The 9,466-nt window shown below is 36.1% G+C and overlaps 1 protein-coding gene across 2 annotated transcripts; it reads left to right on the forward strand.

Annotated features, from left to right (window-relative positions):
* Positions 1 to 589: 589 nt before the first annotated feature.
* Positions 590 to 3,669, forward strand: LOC113169935 (myelin-associated glycoprotein-like). Of its 2 annotated transcripts, none has more exons than XM_026371738.1 (9): positions 590 to 714; positions 1,051 to 1,126; positions 1,238 to 1,627; positions 1,726 to 2,016; positions 2,131 to 2,230; positions 2,334 to 2,369; positions 2,838 to 2,873; positions 3,157 to 3,184; positions 3,273 to 3,668. In XM_026371738.1, the coding sequence occupies exons 2-9, from the start codon at positions 1,081 to 1,083 to the stop codon at positions 3,297 to 3,299; spliced, it is 954 nt and encodes a 317-aa protein (XP_026227523.1). In that variant the 5' UTR covers positions 590 to 714; positions 1,051 to 1,080; the 3' UTR covers positions 3,300 to 3,668. The 2 variants fall into 2 exon arrangements, with proteins under 2 accessions (XP_026227523.1, XP_026227524.1); XM_026371739.1 differs by having other exon boundaries at positions 685 to 722; positions 3,273 to 3,669.
* The last annotated feature ends 5,797 nt before the right edge of the window (positions 3,670 to 9,466 follow it).

Below are 9,466 nucleotides of genomic sequence, written 5' to 3' on the forward strand. Positions count from 1 at the left end.
TTGTTGATTTATTGTTGATTGTACAGTGTCCTTGAGTGTTTTGAAAGGAACTTTAAATAAAATGTATTTTTATTATGAATTATATCCATCATCTGTTGTCTATCAGACTACATCTGAATTATACAGTATTTATTTGATGGTATATGTTGTAGTTCCGGTTGGGTTACAGTCAAATGGTCCAGACAGATAAGTTTAGTGTATGGCAACATATTTTCTGTTCCTCATTCTGATCGGTGCTCATTTGACGTGATGACCTTCTTCACATTTAAATGTCAGCACAATAACCGTAGTTTTTAACATGATTAAAATTCAAGCTTACAGAAAGCTGTTTTTAATATTTTCTTACTCAGGATACTTTCACGTATGTGACTGCATCCTTACTGTGGCTTTCCAATCTGATTTTGCCTGTGGTTGCTGAAAGTAGTCATATCTTTTAGTTTATCACCCAACAGGAGCATTTCTTTTGTGTAATAATTACAACTATACATCTCATATGACTCACAAAGATAAAACGTTATGTTCTGCTCCCACTAGTAACACTACTGCTACTTCAGCCATTACATCCCTGCAGTGTTATAATTTGTTCTGCACTTTTCTATGTCACCTCTAGAGTTAACTGTCAACTGCAGAACAGCACATCGTCTCAGCACATTCTTGGGGAAGTGTTTCAGTACACACACATAACTCTGATTGAACAGGCAGCAGCTTAATCGGGTAAGACTGTAAGTCTATATATGGTAACATTATATGCTGTTTACAGTATATCGGTACATTTTCTTAGCATTTTTAGTTTTTAACGTTTCTTAAGTAGACAAAATGACAGAACTTGTGTTTGTGTGTGATTCAGTTTTAAAATAGATCCAATCTAATGTGTTATGTTGTTTCAGATGTGTATATCCAGTAGCAAGAAAAGATCATAACATTTATTATTTAAAGAACTAATCTATGTATGTCACGCTAAATTCTTTTTGAAGAAGTTTCACTTTCACTACTGTCATAATTTGAATTTAGCAGTAAATAATAAAGTTGATAGTACTTTTATGTTCACAGTGTATCCCACCAACAGAACCTCAGCCAAACATGGAGAAAAAGACAAAGATGATGGTTTTCTGTCTTCTTTTGTCAGGTAACAGAATTAGTTACCTCTAATTTCTCATACCTACATACTATTTAGTTAATAGAAAAAGTTAAAAGTCACTTCTTCTTCTTTTTGTCACTTCCTTTTTTTATTTTCCAGTTATTTGCAGCCCTGTTTTAACAGGAGAATGGAAGGCCGAAGTGGTACAAAAGCTTGACGCCTTGGTTTCATCATGTATTGTGATACCCTGCACGTTCACCTATCCCGAAAATAACCTGCCCAGGTCCAAACTCAGAGGGATTTGGCATCTTAAAAGTGATAAAAATCAGCGAGTCTATCATGAAGATAATACGAGGGTCTTGGAAAACTTCAGAGGTCGAACTAAGTTGTTGGGGAATCTTGGTCAAAACAACTGCACCTTAGAAATTACTGAAATTGAAGATCATGGCAATGGTCCTTACTGTTTCCGGATCGAACTAGCAGAGAATGAAGACCCCACCATAAACAAATTTTCCTTTGTTGAGGATTGTGCTGCGCTGAACGTGCTCCGTATGTCACTAAGTTTCTGAGATTTTTTAGAACTCTATCGGATCTATTTTACTCTGATTTGCCTTTTACTTTATCTTCTTTATCTTTTTCATTTATAGCTGATCCTCCACTACCAGAACTAATTTACTCTGAGACAGCTTTTCTAGGAACTCCCTATACTATCACCTGTAAAGTCTTCCACACCTGCCCCTCCCATAGCCCTACACTCAAATGGAGTAGGGTCGAAAGTTTCATGGAGCACCACAGAAAACTTCCTTATGGCCTCTGGGAGGTAGAGTCCATCATAACACTCATTCCTGAGGAGAAGGATGACCACAAAGAGGTCACCTGCACAGCTACATTTAATGGACAGAGGACATCCTCTAATAAATTCAAACTCCGTGTAAAACGTGAGAGTTTTCACTTGAGTCTTAAAGGCATTCTTTATTTTAGTTTACCTGCTGTATGTTGTTCACCTACTGCGTGTGTGATATAAAGGAAGAATGGTTGGCTCCTATTTGCAGGTACACTAAACTACAACCACATCATCATTCCCATTGTGGTGGCAATTGGTACGTCCGTGACCTTTGGGATCCTCTTCGTTTTCATAGTGAAAAGATACAAGTGAGTAATGTAGTGACTGAGCAAATAATACAATAATTACCACATTTGAACGAGAAATTAATTTGTGCTTCTAAATAACATTATTATTTTATGTCTGGTCAAGGAGACGCATTGCAGAGCTCCAAAGTCAGGATGGCAGGTAAAGCAGATTTAGTTCATAGTGCTATACTGATACCATGCTATGCTGATCAAAAGTAAGAGGCATTTTTGGGATTTTTAGTTCTCTAAAACAATATGTATGTGATGTATTTTAAGTGGAAATTTCCACACTGTATCAAATTCAGCTGTGTACACTATATATTACCAAATGATTCAATGTAATTTGCATGTACAGTGCGGTGCAATTTTGGTTGTTTTTGATACAAAAACATTTGCTTTTAAAAGCACTTATGTGCTTTTATATATATACTTTATGACATTTGCATAGTTGATGTTCTTCTTTTTGGAGCAGATCTTCGAGGTAAGACATGACAAACATGGATGGTAGAATGACGGTACTTACTGTAAAGTTTCACAAGATGTTTTATCACATTTTTTGTTTAGTTTTTTATTTTCTGGTGACAATTCAATGATTTCTACTACATAATACCCTTTTTTTCTATTACAGAAAACCTAGAGGAGATATGGGGGATTCGGGTCCCATGTAAGTAAATCATAAAACAGTTAAAAATTTGTTAAAAAGTCTATGTACAGTACTAACATAAAATTTAATTCACGGGCCAAATAATTCAAAACCATGTGACAACAAGAAGATCTCCAAGCCTTGTTTCCCATCCCCAAAAAGGTCCTAGGAGTACTTCTTTTGAGCGAGAGCAGTTGGAAAAATATACATATAGTGTATATTGTTGTACAGTGATAACTCAGAAATGTCTTGTGTTAATATTTTTCTTTGTTTTTATATTTTTGCTGTTGTATTTGGACTTCAGCCAACCAAAGTTGTGCAATTACAAGGAGGTAATATTAATTTGTCAATGATTTATTCCAACAATTGTATAAAGTCTATTGCCACTAACATCTGTGAAATTACTTTAATCTCTCATAGGACCTTGACGGTGACAACAAACCTTAACGTCTATGGAAACATTTGAGAAAGGAAGTTAATTTCTAAAGAGAAAGTTTTGTGTATGCATCGAAGCAGACAACAAAAGAATGCCTGTAACTGTCATTGCTATTAAGTGCGTCTGATTTTTTACTGATATTGTAATTATTGTTATGCATAATCACTGTATTAAGCACACAAAATATATTTCAAGTCAAGTCAAGTTAAATCTGTCATTGACAATCATATTGTTTAGGGAAAGTAAATGTATTTGAATTTCCGATTTTATCCATACAATGTATCATAATACTTGGTTATAAATATGCATCTGTTCAGTCTGTTTGTTGTAGCATGGTGCCACTTGAAACATACCACAATGAGAATTGTAATTAAAGAACTAAATATCAAATGCTGAACATAAAGATAACAAAGATGCGAAACAATTTAAAGGTAATAGTTTAACATTCTCAGAAATACACTTGCAGATCATTAATGGGTCTGACAATCGACTCCACTATCATATTTGTCTGGTCAATAAAAAGATTATAGGTAGCAACCTAGCTTAGCATAAAGACTGGAAAAAGTAGTCAACAGCCAGCACGGCTAATAGTAACAAAGTTCTTCTATAAAACACGTGTTAAGGAGCTGGAAGATTCATTTTTGTTACTGTTTCCTAGCTTCCAGTCTTTATCCTAAGCATACAAAGCTGTGCATAATACCCATTTACCCAGGGAAATAGTTTTTCTGCATCTAAGTACAGGGTGATGTTTTTTTGTTTTTATTTGTCTATTAGCTAAATCTGTACACTCTGAAAAATCACATAGATTTTATTGTAGAGTTGAAGGTAAAAGATTGAAGGACTTTCCCCGAGAGTCTTATTGTCAGTAAGCTTTACTGTAAATAGGATCTTTCCCCTCCTTGTCATTAACAAACCACAACATCCGCCCACATTTAAGAGGGAGGTTTCTTAAAACGATCTGTAATTAGAGACTTCTGTTAATGTTGGGAGCAGTCATCCCTGGGGGTAAGTCAGTCCTATCTTTATCAAATCTGTATAAAAAAGAGTAACAACATTCATTTCACTGTTTCATGTTCTATTAGTTTATATACTGAAATACAACATTTGAAGCTATGGTGTTTCCAAATGTAGTTGTCACAGCTAAGCACATATTTTGGAAATCTTTCAAATAGAGGAAACAACACTACACTATTTGAATTTTAATTTGTTTTGATAACCACTGGAATATCTCTGTAGGCTTCTTACATGCAAAAATGCAAACACAACACTTACAATATAGTATCAAACCTGACCTTTATTGGCTCTCTGGATGATAATGGTTAATCTTTGACCTGCACTGCCGTGTTTGCTACTGGGAACACCTCAGCATCTGCAAACCTCCGTATAAAAAGTAAGTTCTACATGTTACACACCATGGTCTCCTCATAGATGGATCTTATGAGAGCTCTGCTTATTGATTTATAGGGTGTTATATGCCAGACTATTTCTTGGCACCAGCTAATGAAAAATGATTTAGAAAAATATTTGCATTTAGTTTTTACACTTGGATTTGTATGGATTAAATGCATTAAACATGCTGTATAATGTGTTCATTTGTGAGCTTTGGAAGTTCTGCTAAGTAAATGATGAGAAAATTAAAAATGTTATGATGAATTGCTTGTTGTCATTTTTGCAGGATATCACGAAACAGTTGAAGAAGAGCGTACCAGTGGTGGGTGTTGTATTGTCACATCACATGACTTGTTTCGCTCTTTGCAGACGTTCCTGTCAGATATGCCAACGTTCCCAAGAGGACAAGGCGTTTGGGAGACAACCTCCTCGATCACCTTCGTGGTTGCTGCAGAAGACGGCATCAAAAGCCTGACCTGTACTGCTGTTTTCTGGCGAGACAAGCAACAAGCCGGCACAGTCAAGCTGAATGTGAAGGGTTAGAGCAGCACACTGTTCACCTTTCATCTTCAAGTTTTGCATTTATCTTTTATATAATTTCACAAGCATCTAATGTTCATATGTCACCAGGATCACTGACGTACAAGTTGAAAAGCTCCCTTCCAGCCACCATTTCAGTCCTAACTGTAGTCCTGATTGCAATCATTGTAGCCGCCGTATTCATCTATAGAAAAAGGTACAGTAATTTCAAAATGACCCAGTTATAACATCAATTCTATAGTCTAATAGTCTAGTAGTCTTTTTAAATAGTCTTTCTTTAAAAGTTATGATTCCCTTGTGGGCCCTTTTTTTACATAGCATTTTTCCTATCCAACAGAAAGCACACTGACAACTCACTACAACCACCGCCCTGGCCAGAGAAAAGGTATCTTAATAAACCACAATGGTGCAGAAACTGACTCACATTAAATTCCCCTGGCGGTTTTAATGTTGTGGTGGACAGAGTTCAGCATGAGAAATGTGTAGCTAATGCTGGCTATGGTCTAGAGGTGCAAAGTATAAAGTATAAAGTAATTTCTTGTTTGATTTCTTGCAGGATATTCAAGTGTATGGCAACATTTGAGTTCTTCAACATATTTTGAAAACATCACTCAATGTTACTGTCTGTCATTTTACATTTAAACATGTAGTATATAGTGCAGGAGTAGTGATGATGATCTTACATTTAAGCTTCATTTAGTGATTGTAAAATACAATGCCATGTGAAAGTATTGGAACAGTGAGGTCAGTACCTTTACTTTTGCTGTAGACTGAAAACATTTGAGTTTGACATCAAAAGATGAATATAAAACAAGGGCTCAACATTTCAGCTTTTATTTCTAGATGTTTACATCTGGATCTAATACACAACTTACATTGGCCTCACTGTTCCAATACTTTTGGAGGGGAGTGTAATAGACATCAGATTTTTATCGTTTAAATTAATTTCAAGTATACATTTCTTATAAAGGAAAGCATTAGAAAGTGTGAGTTGTGTAAAGTTTAACAAAGCTGCATAAAGTACTGTAGTGATGGAAATATTCCCTTCATTAAAAAAACTATAATGTGGTAAAAAAAATGGTCTTCAGCTAATAGCTTTAGATAATTTTATAACATACTTATATAGCTCACAAAAATCCTCATTTCTATTTTTATTTTTTATTTTTTGCTCTTTTCGACATAATGCTCTACTAACATGTTTTCGACCAGATGGTGATACACTTTTCTTTATAAATGTGTCATTAGGTTCATTTTTTTAAATTATTTTGCTATATTTGACATAATGCTCTACTAACATATTTTCCACCAGATGGTGATACACTTTTCTTTATAAAGGTGTCATTAGGTTAATACACATATGAAGCAGGTAGTAGAGCATTATGTTGATCACCATCTGATGGAAAACATGTTTTCCACCAGTTAGTGATACACTTTTCTTCATAAATTGTTGTATAAATTAGTGGAACAACTCCTTTTTTACAGCTTCCATGAGGTCTGCTGTAAATTGCCCCATACAGCTTGCCTCATCTGATATATATGGCGCATATGGTTTTGTTCTGGTAAAAGTACCACTTTTGAAAAAAGCATAAGAACTACTACTATGTGGATTCCTGCTCTCTGATTTAATAATTGATTTAAGTAATTCTTAAAGCACTTATAATATGTGCTGCTCAAACAAAAATAAAGGAACACTTCAATCAATCAAGTTTTAGGATCAAGTCAATGAATCCTCTGGGTTATTGCTCTGGTCAGTTAAGTAGCAGAGTTTCAGCTGCTTTGGTGTTAATGAAATTGAAAACAGGTGAACTAAAATGAATGGAATGGTTTTACAGGTGCAGAACATTTTTCCCTCCTCATCTTTTCTGACTGTTTTTCATAAGTTTTGCATTTGGCGACACCTGCACCCCACACAGGTTGCATATGTCCAACTCTTTCAGGACAGCAGTTCAATTGAAAGATCGTCCACTGGCACCATGTGCTTTTTACAGATAAGAGCAGGATCACCCTGACCACAGGTGACACTCATGAAAGGGTCTGAAGAAGTCCAGACTTCACATCTTAGACAGTGGCACCCTGAGTGCCATTAGGTATGGGAATGAAATCTTTGGACCCACTGTCATCCTCTACACTGGTGAAGTGGATTGTGGATTCCTCCTGTCCTTATTGTACTTGTACCAGTGTCAATTAGTTTGTTACAAACTAACAAAACGGACGAGGGAGAACGAGTATAAAACAAGAGGTTATTTATTAACAAAAGGGCAGGGAACACAAAGAACTACCAAGAGTTATGTTAGAGGGCCAGTTAAAAAAGCTTTGCGTCTTCTTGGGTAAGGCTCTATAGTCTTCTTACACGTGGATTTGCGCACTTCATCCCAGTCTTTCTGATAGATCTTCTCACATCAGATTGGATAGGAACTGAGTAGAAGGACGTGAACTGCAGAGTGTGCAGAGGTGGCTGTAATTTCAGGATATTGTCATTCCTTTTATATTATCTTTTATATTATTACTATTGTCAAACCCTTTAATTAAAGCTGAAAGTCTTGACTTTGCTCACATCTTGAGTGTTTCATTTTAAATTTTGTGTAGTGGTGAAAAAACTCATTCATGAAGTATGGAAAAAACTATATTTTAAAATTTCAGATACAAATTGACCGAACCCATTACTTCCCCTTGGTAAAGCTCAATGTCTCCGTTTAGTTGTAATTGTTTAGTAATGAATTAATGCCTGTCAGTCTCTAATATGGATAAATTCATTTGCTGTAGACCACTGTTCAAAATGTTGAAAATATTTAAACACAAGGCTCAGACACATCACTCAGAGGGGTGGAGATGGAAAAGTCTCTCGGATTTGAGTGGGAAGGAATGCAGAACCAGAAAGAAGCAGACTTACCCTTGGCAGGCTCTCAGGAAAAACCCAAGAGATACATTCATGGGAACATTTTGTTCTGTTAGATGCAACTATTCTCTGTCCCGAGTAAACAGTGGGAAGAACAAGTATGTGTATTGTTTGGAATTTCATAGTTTTCTCCATTCATTTTTCATTTTTCATAATAAGCCTAAAATAATAACACAAAGAAAATGTTGGTCTTTCATGTCTTTATGAAAACAACCATTAACAATTTCAAACTTCAGAAAAACAAAAACTTTTGCCACTTTTGTGGCCAAGTAAGAGCCCAGACCCCAACCCATTAGAGAAGGAATGGAACAAATTAAAGAGGGCCACACACATTAAGTCCAAAGAATACGACAGACCTGAAGCAGTTCTGCAGGAACAATGTGCTAAAATTCCCCCTGAAAAATATGTAGGTCTGATCCACAGATTCAGAACGTGCTTGGTTGTTATTGCTGCCAGGGGTTAACAGACTTTTTCCACAAGCACTATGAGGATTTTATGGTTGTTCTCAACAAAGACATGAAAAATCTGATTTTTTTGGTGGTTTTATTTTATAACCACATCATATCTGCAAAAGACCACAAAATTCCAATAGGTTCCCATAGTTGTTCTTGCCACTGTAATATCTAGTTAACAGACATCAGATGGGATATTGATCCGGTCCGTTAAGTAGCAGAGGGGGTTGTTGATCAGTTTCAGCTGCGTTGGTGTTAATGATATTGAAAACAGGGCAACAATGAGGCCGCCATCAAGACATAAATAGTTTTACAGTTGGATGTCATCTTCCAGTTTTTATTTTATTTTATTTTATTTTTTTTTTATTTGGCTTGGGTCAGAGTCACTACAGGCAATATGATGGGATACCTGGGCCCTACACTAGTTGCACAGGCAGTCCAGCTCTTCCAGGTTTGTTGTGTCTCCCAGCACAGTCCTGAGAACATGCAGGAGATTCCAGGAGACAGCCAGTTACTCTAGGAGAGCTGGACAGGGCCATATAAAATCCCTAACCCAACAGCAGTACCAGTGTCTAAAATCTTGGTCTTGTTCCAATTGAGCCTTAAGAATGCATGGATGTGTTAAGTCATTTAAAAAGAAGCAAGAATAGGTCTGTTGTCATCAGGAGAAATGGCCCTAAAAAACTGAGTGTCAGCAGCATAGTTGTGGGGGGAGATGCTGAAAAGTAAGAAAAGCTGAAGATGAATTCAGGTTCATCCAATGGCTGACTGCAACAAAAACCCAGCTATGGTTAGAAATATGTACAGACCAGAGTTTAGTCCTGAACTGTAAATCTCCCTGGGTTGGACAACTTGTTATTTTTCCACAATCACGTTGGCATTGTCGAGTTAGAGCTTTGTA

Source organism: Anabas testudineus, chromosome 16 (genome assembly GCF_900324465.2).
Source record: "Anabas testudineus chromosome 16, fAnaTes1.2, whole genome shotgun sequence".
NCBI lineage: Eukaryota > Metazoa > Chordata > Actinopteri > Anabantiformes > Anabantidae > Anabas > Anabas testudineus.